We start from the raw sequence: 23,941 nt of genomic DNA, 5'->3' as shown, positions 1-23,941 counted from the left end.
AAAAGTCATGTTACTGTTTCATTTTTAAACTTGAAAGTGATCAAAGTACGGGAAAATGGATATGTTTACATTTGTCTATGATGTAAGGGTCTTAGCGGAACTTCCTCGTGACCTCCCACCATGACGTAAAATTTAGAAACGCCATGTTGCTGTATTAAACAACGTCGAAAAGAAGGGGAAACATTGGCTACACTTTTATGCTACACCTTTTAACCTATTCATGACATAGAAATACTAAAACTGACTACATACTGTTAATCGGAACGCATTATGGCTGGCGTTAACGCCGGAGGTGGACGTAATTCATTCAAAGTTGTCCTTCTTGGTGAAGGATGTGTTGGAAAAACGTCTCTTGTTTTACGCTACGTTGAGAACAAATTTAATGATAAACATTTAACTACACTTCAGGTACATAAATTTGTAGCATGTATAATTATATAGTTTGTATGTATGGTTGCTGTGTAGCATTACCCTTCTATGATTCATTGTCTACCAAGCATTAGTAATAAATTTTGCATCTAAGTCCGTTCGCCAAGGCTCACTTCACGACACATTGGCATTGCCCAAATACCTGTCTGCCCACTTACCTAATTCGCGTCAGATCTGCTCACCCTAATTATTGATTTTGTTTATTGTGTTGTATAATCGTGTAACTAATGATATAATAGATGGTATCAGGTCTGTCGACCATAATTAATACATGTTCGCCCTGGGTTTTTGTAGTACGTTCACCATGGGTTGGTTCTCCATATTTAAAAAAAAAAGTATTATATCTTGTATATTGGTTTTTGTACTTATCATGCTTATAGATGTTTTTTTTGGTAAATGTAAACATGGTAAAAGAAAATGCATATTTCTCAACATGCTCAAAATTCATGGGAAAAGATAATTTCAAATATTTTTTTTTGTTTTCAAGCAATGATTGGCTTCGTTGGTACAATTGTTATTATTTAAAATAAGTTTTTATTACTAATGATTGTAATTATCTAATGATTAAACGGGTATTACATATAGCTGTCAAATTCATGTTCACAGATTAAACGCAAATTCCCATATATTATTTCTAGCATACTTAAACTATTTCCACAATTATAAACACTTAAGTGTTCTTCCCAGGTCGTTTTAGCGCTGCGGTATTCAGCGCTGTGCTATTGGGCAGACCATAGCGGTATCCAATCAAATATCAGCGCTATTGTTTTTCTATTTTCAAATTCCAGTGTTCATCTGTACAATTTCGATCACGTGATCGACTGGTTGATTTTTCTGAGATCGTTTATTCACCTAACGGAGTCAAATATCGGAGGGAAGCCAGTTCAATGAAAGAACAAAATGCAGGCCATGATCTTGCCGGCGAAATGACGATTTAAGTCGCCAAAGAATTTTGAAAATCGCTAAATCTCGCCAGCCGACTGACTGCATGGCAATGTCAAATCGCTATGAAAATCGGTAAAAGGGAGACAACTTGTGAATTACAAGTCTCCCAGGTAAAAAAAATGGCGACTGACAAGGAAAATCGAGATTTTCAAAACGACCCAGGACTATTACTGTCGACGATCAAATTAAATGAATACAACGGCGACTTTGAACATCCTCGGATATAACATTCAAAACTATTCAAACAGAAAACTGACCTTCTGTTAAAGTTATCATTTTACGATGATTTTTATCTGAGGATGTTGTGTAATCACTCAGCTGATTTGTTTTATTTTTATTTATTACGAGTCGATCAAATTGTACTATTCGGTAAGATAAGGGTGGGAATTAACGGTAGATTTATTGTATTCATTGAATAAAAATTGAAAAGATTAAAGGTAGAAAGACAGCTGATGGATAATGTGGCAAACGTACGACACTCGACCAGCTGTGATCAGCAGTGGATTTTTTTTCACGACCATTTCGTTGATTATAAGCAGATAGGGAAGATATCTTTAAAAAATGATAGAAATTAGCCCTTTATCGGTTAATTAATATGTGATTGACAGATATTTTCGTTTATAGGCTTACAATCTTTAACGAGAATCTCAATTTACAACTACATGTAACATGATGTCCTGGACATTCAATAATGTTTTACAAAATAATGACAAGTGGTGATATAAATTAAATTCCCAGTCATGTATTTCACCAGGAAAACTGGGAGTCATATTTTTCTGGACATTTAAAAATAAATTTAGGCAGATGCACATGAATTTAATGCATCATAATATTACTAGGCTACTCCCTCATGTCCCAATGCAAGCAACACATTTTATTTAAACTTAAATTCAAGTTGACAGTACAAATGGTATCAATGAATAAATAACAACTATATTGTCTAAACCTTTTTTTTAAGAACTTTTTATTTATACCTTTTGTACAATAACATGAAAAAACTGCAAGTATATTTTTTATTGCATATAAAACAATTTCCTTAGTGATAAGCACGAGAACACTATGCAACCGAAACGGTAATGGAATCTCACTTCAAGAAATTGACCACTTCTCCCTTCTCTCTCATGGAAGGAGAAGTCACTTCTCCCTCTCCAAAATCCTAGATTAGGCCCTGCAAAATGGCGTCATTGGCAGAAACTTTAATTGTCAAAATGACCTATTTCTTTCTCGAATTGTTCACTTTTAAGAATAAACCAATGCAGAAACTTTATGAAAGGGATGGATAGTGCTCGATAAATCATTCCCAAAGTATTTGAGGAAAGTTTTACCCTTTCTCTGACGACATGGTCTTGTCCATTTTTTGTATCATCTACGATTATTTTAACAGTTTCGTGTTAACAACTTAACTGTTGAACCTGCATCTCATTAGGGGAAACATTCCAATTGTCCAGGGATTCATTTCAAGCCCGTATTTTACGATTAATAGTCCTTGCATCGCTATTTTCAAAATCAAATAGGGACAAGACAAAAGAAAATATCGCGAAAATAAAAATAAAATATCGAGTTTTGCCATCCAATTTTCAATAAATATAAATTAAATTTCATTTTTAAATCAATATTAACTGAGGATTGCTTGGATGTAAGATAGCATTTAATGATTCATAGAAACAGCCATTTAGTCAAAGTATAAGGTTACAAGAGCGCAATTATTTGTTTACATTTTACCGGAAAGTTTTTTACCCCAAGATGGTACTGGGAATAGAATCCTGTACGGCTTCTGATTGGATGATACAGAATTAGAATTACTTTTAATCGAAAGCTTATCCAATTAGGTTTAAAAAATCCAGAAAATCAAATTCACATTTTGCAAAGTATAGAAAATATCTTCCATTTCTGCACGTCGGGGCCATTTAAAATATGCCTTTTTCATTAAGCGAAAAAAATAGACAACCTTTTTCAAATGCATTTTATGTCAATTTTTGCCACATGACCATATATATTTTTATACGACCGCAAAAAAAATTTTTGTGGTGGTATATTGGTATGACGTTGGCGTCGTCCGGCGTCGTCCGAAGACACATTGGTTTTCGCACTCTAACTTTAGTTTAAGTGAATGGATCTCTTTGAAATTTTACCACAAGGTTCAATACCACAAAAGGAAGGTTGGGATTGATTTTGGGGGTTATGGTACCAACAGTAAAGGAATTAGGGGCCAAAAAGGGGCCAAAAATAAGCATTTTTGTAACTTCCAGACATAACTTGTGTGTTAGTGTATGGATCTCTCTGACATTGTACCACAAGGTTCCATATCACAAAAGGAATGCTGGGATTGATTTTGGGGGTAATTGCCTCAAAATATTAGGAATAAGGGGCCCAAAAAGGGGCAAAAAAACAAGCATTTTTCTAGTTTCATGACAATAACTTGTGTGTAAGTGCATGGATCTTTCTGAAATTGAACTACAATGTTCCATATCACAAAGGAAAAGCTGGAATTAAGTTTGGGGGTAATTGCTGAAACGTTTAGGAATTGGGGGCCAAAAATAAGCATTTTTGGAAAATGACGCTATCAGCGGCATGTTTCCGATACCATTGACCAGAACTAACGGAAGTCGATTATTGCCTCCGCCTACCGCACTCGGTTTCATATTTACTATTTTACATACTAACTGGAATCTGCTTGTATTACGCTACACTCGAACAAAGTGTTGTAGTCGGACGGGACCAGTGTACATACTTTATTTTATTTACCAAAAAGATATCTTGACCTGTCCATATGTTTTTTGTTATTAAATGGTATTTGGAGCTATCCCTTTGTTATATTTTTCATATTTATTCGAGCTTTCACTTTTATGCACATGTCTTACAATCGTAAGCAATCGGTATGTATACATGATAAATAGATCCGTTTTGTTATGGTGTTGGACTTTTTACCCTCCAATGATCAGCAACCGCTAGACAAAATACTTCTCCTAAATAATGTCAGCCTTTCATGCCATTTCAACTTTACAATCATTTAAAAAGGTGAAAATCGGAATCATTTTGATATCCATTGGATAGAAACTGGTCTTTATCCAGATTTACGAAGATTTTAAAAATCGGAAATTAGTAATACGGTTATACCCACGCGGTGCGTATGAATCTTTGTTTACAAAACAGGATTTCGGAACGTCTCTAGTTTTTAGATCGTAAGTCACAATAAACTCAAACTGAAAGAAACAGTTGTTTGTAAGACGCAGGTTTACTCACCATAAACAAGCTGAAACGTTCAGTATGGCATATATTTTCGGTTAAAGACGGTCCCATTCATTTAAAAAGCATTTTGAAAGTAGACGATGGGATTATTTCAGGTTTGGGGAACGAGTAAATTATCACAAAGTTCATTTCTTGACGACCTCATAATTTCATCATGTCGATGGTACAAATCGATTTTTACTGTTTACTGTCGCTTAATTCTCATGTTTTGTATTTAAACGGTCGTTTATTTTTAAACCCGAACCAGGCATATGGATTCTGTAATTGTGCAAATTTTCGTTCTTTGGTCAATTGGCTTATGGATAGTTGTATCAATTTCAACTCTTACATTATTTTTTTTTTAAATATTTGCATAACACATGCAATGGCAGTATCTTTCCAATTACTATTTATGTGTTGTGTCTAAATTAAAGTTGTAACACTTTATAGTGACTGGAAAGGGTAGAAAAATTCATCAGATGAGAAAAGGCTGAAGATACTTCAAACGGCACCGAATCATTAGATATTGCATCTTATATTTTTATAAAAAGAAACTGAGATTTGGATAGTTCCACTTCAAGGTAAAAATGTTTATCTCTTGTGAAATGAAATAAAAAAAATATTGTAACACTGTAGTTAATTAATAAAGATACTATTACGTGTATTTCTGTATTGGCCTTATTATTGGTTCTCGGCCAGCAGTCAAACGGCACCGAATCATTAGATATTGCATCTTATAAAAGGAAACTGTGCTTTGGATAGTTCCACTTCAAGGTAAAAATGTTTATCTCTTGTGAAATGAAATAAAAAAAAATATTGTAACACTGTAGTTAATTAATAAAGATACTATTACGTGTATTTCTGTATTGGCCTTATTATTGGTCCTCGGCAAGCAGTATTGGCCTTCCGCTTCGCCTCAGACCAATAAACACAAGACATGGACCAATAACAAGGCCAATACAGAAATACTTACGCAATGATATTATAGAATGACAGTATGGTTCAATAGCGGGAATCAGCCCCTCAACTACTTTTTACATAAATATTAACTTCTGGCTTCAACGCTTTGTTCGTCTTGTCTGGAGATCTTGCTGTAGTTCCAGTTCAGCAAGCATTTTAGAGACGTATCCCGTCCATCCTCTTTTGACTTGTAATCTCTGGTGATAGATTTTGCCTCTTGACATTGTATCCTTTCAAGCTTGTATTTTTTTGTTACCATGTAGGGGTCCCATACTATGGCTCCATATTAAATTATAAGATCCATTCCTAAAGATCTAGATCATTGTTCTAATCTGACACAAATTTCAATAACTGGAATGCTACCCAAGTTGAATATATGGCGACCAACGAGAACAGCATTATCAATATTGAAATTGTGTTTAATACTATGATTGTTCAATGTTATCAACTTAAATGTAGACAGACATTTGACCTGAAAGATATGAAAGGTGGTGTGGGAGTGCAAAATCAAAAACTAACTGACCATGATATATGGTTAAAGAATGAATATCAATTACATGGGTCAACATGGTCAAGGGCAGAGTTGTTATAAAATAACAATATGGCAGAGAAGTGGTTTCAAGTTTCATATAAAGCGACCTGACTGACATGAAATAAAAAATCGAAGGAGTATCCCTATTTGTCTAATCTTCAAGGTGAAATAAAACTAGTAAAACAATATTATACTATTGTCTAAATATACAGAAATATAATTTGCTTCAAGTAACAGAAATAACTAGGTCACTAGTAACTTATCTAATGAGTATGTGGGGTATAAGAGCTCTTCATAATCATTTGGTTTGAAAAGGATACTAGTAGTCTATATTCTTGATTTAGAAAAATGTGATTGCAAGAAAAAAATCACATTACTTAGAATACTTTAGATCATTCAGGTAGTCTTTATTTATATGTACAAAAGAACAGCCAGTACTCATTGGATATTGTAGATCATTCAAATAGTCTTGACCTTTTTATTAGTACAAAAGAACAGCCAGTAGTCATTGGATATTGTAGATCATTCCGGTAGTCTTGACCTATTTATTTATACAAAAAAACAGCCAGTAGTAATTGGATACTGTAGATCATTCAGGTAGTCTTGACCTATTCATTTGTACTGAAAAAACAGACACATATACGAATATCAATTATATGCTTACGAGACATGTTGCAATGTTAAACTTATTACGACATGTGAAAATCAAGACTTGCATAAAAAATATCTCAATATTAGAGACAGTGGCGTCATTTTTCCTCAGAGCTTTCAGCTCTTTGATTCTAGTTTCCAGACAATAACTTGTGTTCAAGTGTATGGATCTCTCTGAAATTGTACTGCAAGGTACCATACCACAAAGGGAAGGCTGGGATTGATGATGGGGGTAATTGCCTCAATATTTTTGGAATTTAGGGGCCAAAAAGGGGCAAAAAACAAGCATTTTTCTAGTTTCAGGACAATAACTTGTGTGCAAGTGTATGGATCTTTCTGATATTGTACAAGGTTCCATATCACAAAGGGAAAGCTGGGTTTGAGTTTGGGGGTAATTGCCCTAATTGTTTAGGAATTTAGGGCCAAAAAGGGGCCAAAAAACACATTTTTCTAGTTTCCAGACAATAACTTGTGTGCAAGTGTATGGATCTCTCTGAAATTGTACTGCAAGGTACCATACCACAAAGGGAAGGCTGGGATTGAGTTTGGGGGTGATGAATCATAAGGGGGTTCAGAAAATTAGGGGGGGGGGATTTTTTGTTTTTCCTTTTTTTTTCTTTTTTTCCTTTTTTTTCTTTTAAAATTTTCCACTTTAAGTTGGTTATTTCTGATTTATATTTAAAAGCAAATAATAATGATATGGTAGGAGATACACACCAAACAGGATGTGTAAATTATTATATAATAAGTATTGTGCAATAGCAAGAAATTTTCAATTGCACAGTATTGCACAAAAGCAAGAAATCTTCAATTGCACAGTATTGCGCAATAGCAAGAAATCTTCAATTGCACAGTATTGCGCAATAGCAAGAAATATCCAATAGCACAATATTGCGCAATAGCAAGAAATTGTCAATTGTGCAGTATTGCGCAATAGCAAGAAATATTCAATTGCACAGTATTGTGCAAAAGAAGATACTTCGTATAAAATGCTTATTTCTTGACCAATTTCAATGGGGTTTTATTCTTGAATTCTTGGGGTTCTTTAATATGCTGAATCTAACCGTGTATTAAGTTTTTGGATTTTGGGCCCTGTTTTTAAATTGGTCCACATTGAGGTCCAAAGGGTCCAAAATTAAACTTTGTTTGATTTCATCAAAAATTGAATTATTGGGGTTCTTTGATATGCCGAATCTAACCGTGTATTTAGATTCTTAATTTTTGGTTCCGTTTTCAAATTGGTCTACACTAAGGTCCAAAGGGTCCAAAATTAAACTAAGTTTGATTTTAACAAAAATTGAATTCTTAGGGTTCTTTGATATGCTGAATCTAAACATGTATTTAGATTTTTGATTATGGGCCCAGTTTTCAAGTTGGTCCAAATCGGGGTCCAAAATTAAACTTTGTTTGATTTCAACAAAAATTGAATATATGGGGTTCTTTGATATGCTGAATCTAACCATGTATTTAGAGTTTTGATTTTTGGGCCCCGTTATCAACTTTGTCCACATTGAGGTCAAAAGGGTCCAAAATTAAACTTTTTTGATTTCATCAAAAATTGAATTCTTGGGGTTCTTTGATATGCTGAATCTAACCATGTATTTAGATTTTGGATATTGGACCATAATAGGTGAATGTCCAATTTAAAATTTTCAAGTTCTTAGACCACATTCATTCTGTGTCAGAAACCTATGCTGTGTCAAATATTTAATCACAATCCAAATTCAGAGATGTATCAAGCTTGAATGTTGTGTCCATACTTGCCCCAACTGTTCAGGGTTTGACCTCTGCAGTCGTATCAAGCTGCGCCGGCGGAGCATTTTATTAAACATTATGATCGTGACTCAGTTGCTATTCTAGCAAAAAGCAAATTTGGTGAAAATAGGCAAAAAGTGCCCCTAACCAAACACCAACAATTAGTTAAATTGCAAAGTAGAAAAATTAATCTTGGCATTGAATATTGTAGTTCAAGAATAGTTTTTCTTGCCAAAGTAGTAATGTTATCATATATTCGAAATTTGGAAAAACTATAGTCTGTTTCAAAAACGTATTTTTTCAAGAAATGATTTCATTTAAAGCCATTCTTCAAAATTCTATGTAGCTTTTCCATATCAGAACGGTTTTTGTCGGCAATATGATCAGTGCTGGATGACCTATGAAAAATTAGGGCAGTAAATAAACATTATCTTCTTGTCTTTTTGAACAGTACCGTATTTGGTAAAAAAATCAGTTCAAATTTTTGGCCTGATCGACGGGCAATTAATAATTCTCCAAATTCAGAGAGTGATCAGATAATGTTTTGAAGATGTGATATGAGCTATAAAGACGCTAGCGCTTCATTTGGCCCGGGCCTTTATTTTAGAACATTTTTTGCATTACTGTAAAGGTTACAAGAGCGCAATTATTTGTCTACATTTTACCGGCAAGTTTTTTACCCCAAGATGGTACTCGGAATAGAATCCTGTACGGCTTCTGATTGGATGATACAGAATTAGAATTACTTTTAATCGAAAGCTTATCCAATTAGGTTTAAAAAATCCAGAAAATCAAATTCACATTTTGCAAAGTATAGAAAATATCTTCCATTTCTGCACGTCGGGGCCATTTAAAATATGCCTTTTTCATTAAGCGAAAAAAATAGACGACCTTTTTCAACTGCATTTTAAGTCAATTTTTGCCGCATGACCATATATATTTTTTTGGTTGTAATGCAACACTGGCATTTCGAGTAACAGGAACTGCTACCAGTTTTTCCCTAGTTTGTGTAGTCTTCGAGAAAAAAAATACGGAACACCACTGGTACCCTATGGAAAATACATTACAAAATAATTGCGCTCTTGTAACCATAAACACCAACAGGAAGTTGTGTAAGGGAGACAATTTTGGAGGGATAACATACATGACATACTAAAACCAGTATTGTCAAATCTTGTCAAATATTTCTGGTGGCAATTCAAATATTTTTAAAGTTATCAAACACAACCTTTAAGGTGCTAGCTATATGTAGTAATGTTTTAAATGGCAAATATAATTTTTATACGACCGCAAACATTTTTTTGGGTTCGTATACTGCTATGATGTCGTCGTCGTCCGAAGACACATATAGTTTTCGGACAATAACTTCAGTTTAAGTGAATGGATCTCTTTGAAATTTTACAAGAAGGTTCAATACCACAAAAGGAAGGTTGGGATTGATTTTGGGGGTTATGGTACCAACAGTTTAGGAATTAGGGGCCAAAAACAAGCATTTTTGTAGTTTCTGGACAATAACTTCTGTGTTAGTGTATGGATCTCTCTGACATTGTACCACAAGGTTCCATATAACAACGGAAAGGCTGGGATTGAGTTTGGGGGTAATTGCCCCAAACATGCAGGAATCGGGGGCAAAAAAGGGGCCAAAAACAAGCATTTTTGTAGTTTCCAGACAATAACTTGTGTGAAAGTGTATGGATCTCTCTAAAATTGTACTACAAAGGGAAGGCCGGGATAGAGTTTAGGGGTAATTGCTCCAAGGAGGGGGGTGGTCAAAAAGTTTGGGGGGACTCACCCCGGAGGATTTTTTTTTTCCCTACTTTTTTAAGGGGTTCATTTTTTTTTTCAAAACTTTTCAAATTAAAATTTTTTTTTAAAAGTTTCATGAAGAAATCTTCGAATGCACAGTATTGCGCAATAAATTTTTAAGATCTTTGACCACATTTGTTTTGTGTCAGAAACCTATATTATCATGATTATGTCAAAAATTTGATCACAATCCAAATTCAGACAGTATCAAGCTTGAAAATTATGTCCAAATTTGCCCCAACTGTTCAGGGTTAGACCTCTGCAGTCGTATCAGGCTGCGCTCAGCGATGCATTTTATTTTTTGATAACCCACCTTTAATAATAAAAAATAAATTTTTTTTAAATTTTATTGGTATGACGTTGGCATTGTCGTCGTCGTCCGAAGACACATTGGTTTTCGCACTCTTACTTTAGTTAAAGTGAATGGATCTCTATGAAATTTTACCATAAGATTCAATACCACAAAAGGAAGGTTGGGATTGATTTTGGGGGTTATGGTACCAACAGTTAAGGAATTAGGGGCCAAAAAGGGGCCAAAAATAAGCATTTTTATAACTTCCAGACATAACTTGTGTGTTAGTGTATGGATCTCTCTGACATTGTACCACAAGGTTCCATATCACAAAGGGAATGCTGGGATTGATTTTGGGGGTAATTGCCTCAAAATATTAGGAATTAGGGGCCAAAAAAGGGGCAAAAAACAAGCATTTTTCTAGTTTCATGACAATAACTTGTGTGAAAGTGTATGGATCTTTCTGAAATTGTACTACAAGGTTCCATATCACAAAGGGAAAGCTGGAATTGAGTTTGGGGGTAATTGCCCGAAACGTTTAGGAATAAGGGGCCAAAATGGGGCCAAAAAACACATTTTTCTAGTTTCCAGACAATAACTTGTGTTCAAGTGTATGGATCTCTCTGAAATTGTACCACAAGGTTCCATATCACACAGAGAATGCTGGGATTGATTTTGGGGGTAATTGCCTCAAAATATTAGGAATTAGGGGCCAAAAAAGGGGCAAAAAACAAGCATTTTTCTAGTTTCATGACAATAACTTGTGTGTAAGTGTTTGGATATTTCTGAAATTGTACTACAAGGTTCCATATCACAAAGGGAAAGCTGGAATTGAGTTTGGGGGTAATTGCCCGAAACGTTTAGGAATTGGGGGCCAAAAAACACATTTTTCTAGTTTCCAGACAATAACTTGTGTGTAAGTGTTTGGATCTCTCTGAAATTGTACTGCAAGGTACCATACCACAAAGGGAAGGCTTGGATTGAGTTTGGGGGTGAAGAATCATAAGGGGGTTCAAAAAAATTTGGGGAGGAGGTTTCTTTTTTTCTTTTTTTCCTTTTTTTTTTCTTTTAAAATTTTCCATTTTAAGTTGGTTATTTCTGATTTATATTTAAAAGCAAATAATAATGATATGGTAGGAGATACACACCAAACAGGATGTGTAAATTATTATATAATAAGTATTGTGCAATAGCAAGAAATTTTCAATTGCACAGTATTGCACAATAGCAAGAAATCTTCAATTGCACAGTATTGCGCAATAGCAAGAAATCTTCACTTGCACAGTATTGGGCAATAGCAAGAAATATCCAATAGCACAATATTGCGCAATAGCAAGAAATTGTCAATTGTGCAGTATTGCGCAATAGCAAGAAATATTCAATTGCACAGTATTGTGCAAAAGAAGATACTTCGTATAAATTGCTTATTTCTTGACCAATTTCAATGGGGTTTTATTCTTGAATTCTTGGGGTTCTTTAATATGCTGAATCTAACCGTGTATTAAGTTTTTAGATTTTGGGTCCCGTTTTTAAATTGGTCCACATTGAGGTCCAAAGGGTCCAAAATTAAACTTTGTTTGATTTCATCAAAAATTGAATTATTGGGGTTCTTTGATATGCCGAATCTAACCGTGTATTTAGATTCTTAATTTTTGGTTCCGTTTTCAAATTGGTTTACATTAAGGTCCAAAGGGTCCAAAATTAAACTAAGTTTGATTTTAACAAAAATTGAATTCTTAGGGTTCTTTGATATGCTGAATCTAAACATGTATTTAGATTTTTGATTATGGGCCCAGTTTTCAAGTTGGTCCAAATAGGGGTCCAAAATTAAACTTTGTTTGATTTCAACAAAAATTGAATATATGGGGTTCTTTGATATGCTGAATCTAACCATGTATTTAGATTTTTGATTTTTGGGCCACGTTATCAACTTTGTCCACATTGAGGTCCAAAGGGTCCAAAATTAAACTTTGTTTGATTTCATCAAAAATTGAATTCTTGGGGTTCTTTGATATGCTGAATCTTACCATGTATTTAGATTTTGGATATTGGATCATAATAGGTGAATGTCCAATTTAAAATTTTTAAGTTCTTAGACCACATTCATTCTGTGTCAGAAACCTATGCTGTGTCAAATATTTAATCACAATCCAAATTCAGAGCTGTATCAAGCTTGAATGTTATGTCCATACTTGCCCCAACTGTTCAGGGTTCGACCTCTGCGGTCGTATCAAGCTGCACCCTGCGGAGCATTTTATTTAAACATGTCTTTAATAACATTTCAGTACTTATGGAAAAGGTAATTCCATTTCTTCCTTTGATATTAAATAATATACTGATTTTTATTGCGAAATTGTAATTTGAAAGATGTAAATAAAAGTCAATGAAAAAAGTCCAATTTGGTCATTGAACATGTTGAAAACTTTCTTGAAATATGTGTCAGTTAATTATGAAGTTGTAAATGAAATACATAACTAGTTTTTAAGCCAAACAACTAGATGTGAGAAAAAAAAAGATATACTTACTGTGCTACATTTTACATATTTACTCCTAAAAAAAAAGGTGGGGAGTGATGGTAATGAAATGAAATTATCTAGGTATTTTTATTTTTAAAGCTAAATAATAAAAATGTAACTTATTTCCATTTCTGTTAATGCATATTTATAAAAATGAAGGTCTTTGTCTTTTTAATATAATATAACAAACATGGCATGCACAGTTATAAATGAATGTAACATCTCATTGCAAATGCGAATGGTGAATCAATCTAATATCGCGCGCTTACCACAGCGCTATTAAAAAATCCTGTGGATCAATAATTTGTATGTAGTTTGGACTAGATGCCATCTTATTAGCCACAAGATGACTTCAAAGAATGCTGATTGTCAAACGACTTGATATAAACATAAATACACTGCAGACATGCACAAGCAATTTTTTAACACCTATTTCTCTACAAGTAGGTCTGATTTCATGCTATTGATAAAAAATAATATGTAAATTTAATCCTTTATAATAACTGAACCTGCTTAACACATACATAACCCATCTCCAACCGAGGGTTAAACTGAAGGTCAGATGAATATGTATTCAAACCGATCCAGCGCGAACAGGTATTAGGCCTCTGATATTACAATCTGTCTGTATTCATTATTTTCAAACTGGTGAGTCCAAATATGCATCAAGATTGTCAAATGTTAAATCAACTGAGCACACATCATTTTACATCAAAAGTTAAAAAATAATCGAAGTCCTAAGAGAGAACCCTGGCTGATAAAAGAAAGGGAAAAGTGTTGAAATAAGGTGCAAAATTAAAAAATATTTTTTTTGATTGAACAAATGTTTAGAAAATAGAAATGCAAGGTCAAAACAGTCTGAGATCAAAGTAGCCAAGCTGTGAAAAGAAATGAGCTTTTTTGATATACAATTCATACATTCACTCTGTGTTTTTACTACATTTGTAATTCCAAGCTTACTAGTTTACAGTATGAAGTTGTTACTTTCATAATAAAACCACCAAAGCTATTAAAAAATCATTACAATCATGGGGATTAGACAAAGAGTAATTACACCTGATACGGATTGGAAGAACCTGCTTTCGTTCAAAGGAATTACTGGCGCATGCAGGGCATAAGCCTCTATCAGCTGGAAAATTTTTGACCAGCAAGCAAGTGACCCAATATGGCAGACATAAAACATATGAACTCATTGTATCTTCATACATGTATGCATTAAAAGTGCAGGATAGTTAAAACAATACCTGGACATTATTTAATATGCTTGGCTTTCATGTTAACTGGAGTCTTATAGTAAATTAAAAATATAAAGTAGATGGATCAGATGTCGGTCATTGGACTCTTAGTCTTTTTTTTCCAATTTGGACCGAAAATTTATAATGAAGATCAATACAATTTAACTACAAATTGAATTTTATTTTAATTTTAGGCATCTTTCTTGAACAAAAAGTTAAACATTGGTGGAAAAAGAGTTAATTTATCTATATGGGTGAGTTCTGCTAATATATCATAGTTGTACATGTTATATTGTTCATAGACATGAAAATATACATTATTGTTACAAACAAAAAAGAACTGCTAACTTTAGATACATTTAATTACCACTGCCAATTAAGGGCTATTGCATTAAAATGTATTTGGGAGGGTAGGAAGGGAAGTTTAATTATTGAATGTGGGTCATGGGTCTTTTTTCAGTATGCGTCTATTACCATTATGCAAAATTATCTGAAAAATGGTTCTTGATTGTAGGGATATTTTGAAAGTCCCTTCCTACCCTCCCACATACATTTTAATGGAATAGCCCTAAAAACAAATGTACGTAAAGAATCCTGAATTGGTTCAAATTTATGTTTACTAGTCATTACTAAAATTAGATGTAAATCAAAATTAACTGATATCAGTAATAAAATTTGGACATTCAGAATTATTAAGGTCATTGGTTATTTTAATTTATTTGTTTGTATCCTGTAATATACTTGTCCCTTCTTTACTATGTTTTATTTGAGGTTTCTTCAGACTTGCTGCCTTTCCCATGCAGTTTACCTGGGTACAAACTCACATAAATTCTTGTTGGTTTGACAGTTGTCAAGCTTATAGTAAATCATCAATGATAGGATAAAATTACTTGTTTTGATTTCTTTACTTAGAAAACATAATCTCACTGGATGGCTACCTGGTATATGAATTTACACATACAAATAAAATTCATCTCTTGACTTTTCAATGCATTAATTGTATAATTCTTAGACAAAATATGATATAGTGTTACAGGAAATTCTAACCAATAAGTCTAGAATTACAGACAAAAATTATGTTTCACTTGAAAGAACTCTTGACAAACACATTAAACCCCCGCAAACAAAGTATGGAGGGGGGTGTACAGGAATCACTCTGACTACCTGTCTGTCTGTCCATGTGTCATGTTACCAAACAGCTAAACAGATATTAACGAAACTTTACATAGTTGTACAACACTATTCAAGGATGTGCATGAAGGAATACAATCCCTGTCCTACATGTTAAAGGGGAGATAATCAAAAATGAGTATTTGATATATTGTAAAAGCCTCTCTTTTGCTCAACTCCTCCTTGTTAGGGGTCTAGGTTTAGATTAATTGTCTCATTCAAGAATATAAACTGAATATATATAATTACCAGCAATCATTTAATTAACAGCATGATCAGTGCAAAAGTAATAATTTAAAATTGCTGATCAGATGATTATTTCCAGATTGATTTTTACTCAAGTTTCAAATCTGATTACTTTTCAGGATACAGCAGGACAGGAGAGATTTCATGCCTTAGGTCCTATATATTACAGAGATAGCAATGGTGCCATATTAGTTTATGATATAACAGATGAAGACTCATTTCAAAAAGTTTGTTTACATTCCTGTCATTCATTGTCATTCTGTAACTATTTGCTTGCTCAAAGGAATATAGGCATCTTGCTGCCTTGTTATAAATCTAATTTTTGGTGATTAATAATTTGCCTTTATGGCACATGAAATATGGTTTTAGAAATGTCAATTTTGGTTGGACCTTAAAATAGAATTCCATACATGTTAAAATTTTGAGATAGAATGGAAATGGGGAATGTGTCAAAGAGAAAACAACCCAACCAAAGAACAGAAAACAGCCCAAGGTCACCAAGGGGTCTTCAATGCAGGGAGAAAATCCTGCACCAAAAAGGTGGTCTTCAACTGGCCCCTTAACAATAATCTATACTAATTCAGCAAAATGGGTGCCGCACTATACTCTGAAACATACAAAGGAACTAAAATTTAAAAAACACACAAGACTACCAAAGGCTAGAGGACTTGAGACAGGCACAAAAATGTTGCGGGATTCTCATCCTCCCCATATACCTCTAGCCAATGTGGAATAATTTGTTTTTGTACACATTTTAACAATAAATGATATCTTTATTGATTAATGTTATTTAATTTCATAATTATATATCATGTAATATATTGCATTTTTGTTATAATCTAGGTTAAGAACTGGGTTAAAGAATTGCGGAAGATGTTAGGGAATGATATCAGTTTATGTATAGCTGGTAATAAGATAGATTTAGAAAAAGATCGCCATGTTGCAGTATCAGATGCAGAATCGTAAGTATTTTTCATTCAGTTAACGATATATCTTAATGCATTTGAGCTTAATGTAGCATTTTGTTAGTTGTGTCAGTCCAGTAATCCAGGAAACTAAGGAAGAGTGGGATATGTGTCAGTCCAGTAATCCAGGAAACTAAGGGAGAGTGGGATATGTGTCAGTCCAGTAATCCAGGAAACTAAGGGAGAGTGGGATATACTTCAATGAGACAGCAACACAACAAAACAGAAGACCAAAGATGACATCAAAGGGTTTACATTTGCTATTGTTATTCATATGAAGATTAGCTGTCTGTGTATTACATAGATACATACACTGGTGGAGTGATATTTACTTAAGGTTTTGTAACTTTAGGAATAAAGAAAACTCAGTGCTACTCAGTACTTTTCATTCGTGTAAATGTGATTTTAAATATATTGTAATGACAGTTTTTGCATTTTCTTTTATTAGATCTAGAGTTCTTAAAAATTTAGATGTACCCACGCAAGGGAGGGGTTTTACATCTTTACCACTGTCTGTCAATGTGTTCTGTCCTGCAGAAAATTTCTATTATTTTTCATCCTCAAATTTAATATCAACTTCCTGTTTACAAAATACTTATATACAGTCAAACCTGCCTCAACGGTCACCTGCCTCTAATGGTCACTTTCAGACCCTCCCAAATGTTTTCTCTACATAATTTAACTCATTTCAGCAATCACTTGTCTAACACGGTCAGCAGTCACGTTATTTTCGAAGGAATTCGTCATTTCAACTTTTAACGGTCATTTTAATGTTTTAAACTACCAAAAATCTTCATGACGAAAAATACATGTTGTCAAAATGAAAATCGAAACCCGTTTGCAACCGAGGTCGCTCAATAGAAGGTGAATTTTGAATTCGCCTTGTTCCGTTCTTTTCAGTTTCCATTGAAAACAGTATCAGCGAATTATTTCCCCACAAATATTAACATATTTCGACATCTTCTTCAAATTTACAGCGCCTAGATCCACCATTTTTTATTTCATTGCTCGCAAGTACGATAACTCTACCAATTGAAAATCCTAAAACAATTTGACCCCAATCCTGTTAACGGATGATGTAGGAATCGGAATTTCTTGGAACCCCATTTCAAAGGTCACCTCTCTTGAGCGGTCTTTTTTGATACTTCCAAAGAATGACTGCTTAATACAGGTTTGTCTGTATTCGTACACATTTATAATGGCCATGTATTACATCTTTGTGGCTTCTTTGTCATCTGGTTCTGCCATACTGTGTGAAGGTTTCAGTTCCTTCAATGTTCTACTTCCTGTTTGCTGAAAACATATATGTAAAATAGAGTCAAAGAAATTGAATGGTGGTATAGTAGGTTAGCATTACCTTACAGAACAACTTGATGCATTTGCTTTCATATGTCATGTATGTAATTAAGTCTTTTTAACTTGTGAGAATCAGCATAAAACAAATACTTCAAGTTCCTTTCTTTCTTTTATTTACAGATATGCTAAATCAGTTGGTGCAAAGCACTTTCATACTTCAGCAAAACTAAGTAAAGGAATTGATGAGATGTTTTTAGATCTTAGTAAAAGTAGGTATTCACTTTATCTGTTAACAATGGTTAAGGTATTCACTTTATCTGTTAACAATGGTTAAGGTATTCACTTTATCTGTTAAGGTATTCTAGGTATTCTTTTGTGGAAAGTTGATCGTGGAGATTTGAGAATAGTGAGCACTGAACGGATTATGGTAATGGGTAGAAGTAATATTGGCTATCTACAGTAATTCACAGCACTAAAAATTATAGAAATTTTGTGACTATTTTGTTTTATTCAGGAATATCAATATAGATATACATGATATATGAAGGGTTTTATTTTTGGGAGTTCACAAAATGATGGTAGCATGTTTAATTGTTTTTAATTACTTTGTCATTTGTATTTGAGAACTTATAAGTTGATGACTACTTCAGATTATATATAACTGGACATTACCATTATAAAACATGTTTAATCAGTTTTAATAGAAACAAACATGATAATGGATGTACAATATAATTTCATTAATTGCTCAATAAGTGATTGCACAATAGATCTGGAAAACAAATTTGGAATAAACAGTATAATACACTCTGCATGGGAAATTTATTTTGGCATCAACTATCGGTAAAATCTGTTTGACCACTTATGACCAGGAAAACAGGAAATACTGCAAAACTTTTACATGTTTTAGGTAATTCATGTAGAATCAATGGACTATATCTTCCGGATTCTTTATCTTTATTCACGTTCAGAAAACTAAAAGAATTAACATGAGAGTAATAGAATGATTTGGGAAATTTAACAGAATCAAAATGTGCCAATTAAGCAGGTTTCTGAATTTCTGTTTTAGGTATGATAGAAAAATCAGCAGAAAATGGCGGTAAAAATAATAGGACAATGACGAAAAGTAAAAGTGTGATAGTTGTGGACGATGAACAGCCACAACAACAAAGTAGTGGTGGTTGTTGTTAATTTGTGATAGTGTCGTCTGCAATATCAAAATGGTGACCTCTTTTGTTAATGTCTTAACCAGAAGTAACCTTGTGTGGTATGGTGGTTCTCAGCAACATATGTTGATCATAATAGTGCTTATATTTTTTGAAATTTAAAAAAACGTTTCTACCGTTATAAACACCTTTATATATGTAACTGTGATCTATATTGGAACTCTGGAAATATTTTTAGATATGGTTTTATTGAATATTCTGTGTACAAAATCTGTTTTATCCTTAGATTGTATCAAAATGTATTATGTAAAATGATCATTATTTTAGAACTCATTATAACTTTATAACTATCTAAAATTATAAAATATAAAACACATTGCTAGATCTTTGTTGTGTGTCATTTTTTTCTCTCTCAAAAATATGAATTTCCATCATTTAAATGACATTGCAATCCATGGTAGAACTTGTATTTTCAATAATGGCTGGTCGGCAGGTATTTTCACAGAATATCTTATGATTGAAATGGATTGTTAATTTTGAATCTTTCTTGACAGATTATTGATTTTTTCTGACAATGCGTACATGTTGGAATATTGGGGATTTTTTTTTAATATTTTTGAAAAAAAATCAATAAAATGGAATACAGCTGCAAAACATTTGGAAACCGCATCAGGAAATCCAGTAGCCATTTATAAAAGATACTCATTTGAAGTTGAATTTACCAGGAGCATAATTGCTTTAATAGCATTTATATGTCACATATAGTTAAGAATAAGATGAAGGAAATATATTTAAATCATGCACATATAATTTATATTACAATTGACGATTTGACTCTCAAAAAGTCACTCTAAAGATTCAGTATTGTTTTGACAAAATATCTGAAATTTTTTTTGATTATTTACTCCAACATAATTTCGATTATTTACTCCAACATAATTTCGATTATTTACTCCAACATAATTTCGATTATTTACTCCAACATAATTTTTATGTAGCCTTATCCATGCAACATAGAATTTTCTGGGAAATTGTGATTGTTTGTTCATTTTGAAATATAAAAAAAAGATATTATTCTAGTTTATTTCATAATTTCATGACTTCATCTTTAATGTATAGTGTTTCAAATATAGTAAACATTTGAATGTAAACAGTGTTGTGCATGTGTGTGTACTTGTATTAAGCTTCAATGCAGTAAGTTCTGGAATAGCTCTTAATTAAAAAAAAAAAGGAGCTTGAGTGTATGAGAGATGTTTTTACAATGAGTAAATTACACCTTGCATGAATTGAGAATTGACTGCCAGGAAACTGTCATTAACAAAGTATTTACAAAATTGCTTTACAAACATGCTGTTTATTTATTCAGAGCTATAATTGTATACATATTGCATTACAAGTTAAAGTAAAACACATTAAAACAATTCATAATATTTGATTTGATTTTAATATCCACTGTTTTCCTTAAATGAAAAGGCACATTTTTATTTAGTTTCTTGCTTAAAATTACAGGAAAATAAGAATTAAGCATTGACAAATAGGAATAGGAAAAATACTTTTCTCTGAACATTTATTTCTGTTTAATGTTACTGTGCTTTTTCCAAAGGATTTTGCCTTTCATAATACCAATCACCTGATTTTTTTTTCCAAATCACAGTTTCATCTCTTCAAATTGATCAATTGGTGAAAAATTTTAGGAGTTTAAAACTATGAGAGTTTTCAAATAAAGCAGGCACTTGTAAAGTTTCTAAGATTATTTTTTTTTACTAATTTTCAACTTTTTGAGGATTTTTTTTCTGCCAATGAATTTATTGTCTATATATATATATATATATATATATATAGGATTATATTTAATTTATGATTTAACAGATAGAAGAATAGAATTGTTAAATGCTGTGTTTTATGTTATATTTGTTTAAGCTTTATATATAAATGTAATTTTTGTCTATTCTACGTTTTGTTTTATATCCATCTTCATTACAAAAACAAATGCAGCATTGTTAAATCATTAAATTGTTGTGGAATCTTTTTGACATTTGTTGCCACTTATTTTATACAGTCCAAACTTGTTGCAAGACAATGCCAACCTTTAACTTGCATAACTTGCAATGCTAGTCATCCAAGTTTGACCGTGTTTGTAAGGACCAATGAGGTACTATACTGTAGTGATAGTTTTTATTTTTATGCCCCACCTACGATAGTAGAGGGCATTATGTTTTTTGGTCTGTGCGTCCGTTTGTTCGTTCGTCCGTCTGTCCCAGTTCAGGTTAAAGTTTTTGGTCAAGGAAGTTTTTGATGAAGTTGATGTCCAATCAACTTGAAACTTAGTACACATGTTCCCTATGATATGATCTTTCTAACTTTAATGCCAAATTAGAGTTTTGACCCCAATTTCACGGTCGACTGAACATAGAAAATGATAGTGCGAGTGGGGCATCCGTGTACTATGGACACATTTTTGTTTATTTCTCTTATCTTTACGCCTGTTGACATGCTAAATAGTAAACAAGTTCTTCAGTATAGATGATAGAGTGGAAAAAATCATAGATGTTAATAAAAAATAAGGCCTATATCCCATCCACTGAATAACATAATCAATTCCTTCCTTTATACCTCTGTTAAAGTTGACATAATACTAAAGTATAAGCTTCACCTCTTTGACAAGAACAATCATTTGATAGTCTGCAGGAAATATGAACCACCTTTTACTGACATTTTTAGTCATTTGTCTGTTTTACCAAAGAATATTAAAGTGGTATGTAAAAATGCAAATTTCATAGAGTTGTTTTTGGTAATGAAAGAATTTTCAAATATATGGTAAATGAAGATTGCATACGAAAAAGTTATAGTCATTAAATTATTCATTGGTGTATTAAGATTCAGTTTCATTTCTATATCAGTTTCTTTCATATGTACAGAAAAAAGTTTACAGCTAATACTGCAGGAAGATGAGAAAGTACATGCAGTTATAGTACTCTATTTGCAATATTAAGACGTTATACAAGGTTTTATCAGTACAGTAAAGGAGAAGATAAGGGCGAATTTCGGCCTAAAAATTCAAAGTACATCTGATGAAAGATTTTTCACATTTTTTATACACTTAAATATCTACTTCATTCGATTCAATTGGTTATTGTAAAAGATTTGGACTGACTTGGTAATTAAAAAAAACGCTCAAATGCAAGCTTAAATATGAACAATCTATCAAATATACCATTTAACGTCACATTTCAGATGATTTTTGTCTAAAATGGAAGTGGCTGCATTCATGTTCACTCTCAACATTTATATATATTATGTTTTATCATTAAATACAACATATATTTAAATATTCAGAATGAGCACAAGTGCGGCCACTTCCATTTTAGACAAAAACTGTCTTAAAATTAGCACAAATGTTTAAATTGTGAAGATATCAGTATTTTTGCATGAAATAATGATGCTAGAACCTGATGCATGTCCATTGTATCACCAAAAACAGCCCATATTTATGTAACAAAAGCATGTTACTTTCCAAAAAATAAGTAAAAGTTAACAATTTAACAACTCTGTAAAAATGTTATATTTTGGGGCCAAAAAGGGGTCTTACCGGGCCTACTCCTTTGTTGAGTTTTGTTTTAAATATCAGGTATTAAACAGTAATATTAAAGATTCATTTCTACCTTAAAAATCCCTGTTTTTAGTTCAGTTTGAAGATCTTTTTGTGTTGTTCCTATAGGACCAGTTTGTAAGTGATGATAAACTTTTAGACATTATCTCAATGATTTCATGTTGACTTGTTTCTTACATTGAAACCAATGTTAGCGTGTTAATTATCTATTATAATCCATTATAGGATTTAGTTGTTATTATTGGCAGTCATGAATTAGATGATATCAGGATATCTGTAAAAGCAGATCAACCATTCAGGTTATACATTTTGCATATGGGTACCAGTTATATTCTTAGCTGACCTTTAATTTGTAGTTCAGGTTACAAATGAGGAAATTTAAACTTTGTGAACTTATTACACATTGAAAAGATTTGCCTGAAAAATAATTTCCAAGAAAATGTAAACATTTAATACAAATCAATTACATATTTAAAATCTATGCTGTCCTTATGCTTAAAGCCAGACAGCTGTTAGAGTCAGTTTAAAGTACTTGCACTGTAAGCTGAAAACTAAAGTTTTGGGTCTTTATCAAGAAACAGATCATTCAATACAATACATGCTGCATATTCCAACTATCCTATATGTTAATTCAATGTTATGTTAACAAAATGCATGGATTAAAATGATAAACACAATGACTGGACTTGATTGTAGAGCCATGCCCACTGTAGTGTATTGTGATATGCTATTTTTTACATTAATTGTATGAATTTCTCTCAAGTATCTATGGTGAATAATATCGAACTAGGATTTACTTTTTAAAGTGTTAAAATTTATGAAATGTGAGGATAATCAATTATCACATGATGTAGTTATATCACAAAAAAATCTTAAATTTCTTTGTATGTTTAAATTTTCTCATTATTTTCATCAACTTTCTCAGACAATTCCTCTTTTCAAAAGGTGTACAGGAGACAAAAATTCTTCTGATAACTTGTTGACTGTTTTGGTTATGAAAAATTCTGATATTGTAATTGTAAAGGTGTGAATTTATTATTTATCACTTATCATGGATGTGACAGTAGGATTGTATGAGAGATAATATATTTATTGTACATACTGGAAGCTGAAAATTGAAAATAAAAGTTGAATTTAAA

The 23,941-nt window shown here is 32.5% G+C and overlaps 2 protein-coding genes across 2 annotated transcripts in view; both read left to right on the top strand.

Moving 5' to 3' along the window:
* Positions 1–4,339, top strand: part of LOC127724703 (E3 ubiquitin-protein ligase parkin-like) — a 558,693-nt gene extending 554,354 nt beyond the window's left edge. Inside the window, exon 12 of the mRNA XM_052231775.1 lies at positions 3,534–4,339. The gene's annotated coding sequence lies outside the window, so the exon portion shown is untranslated. The remainder of the gene's footprint in view (positions 1–3,533) is intronic.
* On the top strand, positions 102–23,941 carry LOC127724738 (ras-related protein Rab-21-like). The gene is made up of 6 exons (XM_052231834.1): positions 102–408; positions 14,544–14,603; positions 15,885–15,992; positions 16,609–16,727; positions 18,207–18,295; positions 19,096–23,941. The coding sequence occupies exons 1-6, from the start codon at positions 271–273 to the stop codon at positions 19,215–19,217; spliced, it is 636 nt and encodes a 211-aa protein (XP_052087794.1). The 5' UTR covers positions 102–270; the 3' UTR covers positions 19,218–23,941.

This window comes from Mytilus californianus, unplaced genomic scaffold, assembly GCF_021869535.1.
Source record: "Mytilus californianus isolate M0D057914Y unplaced genomic scaffold, xbMytCali1.0.p SCAF_14, whole genome shotgun sequence".
In the NCBI taxonomy this organism is placed as follows: domain Eukaryota; kingdom Metazoa; phylum Mollusca; class Bivalvia; order Mytilida; family Mytilidae; genus Mytilus; species Mytilus californianus.
The sequence above is the reverse complement of the archived record's forward strand: the minus strand, read 5'-3'. Positions and strand labels throughout refer to the sequence as shown.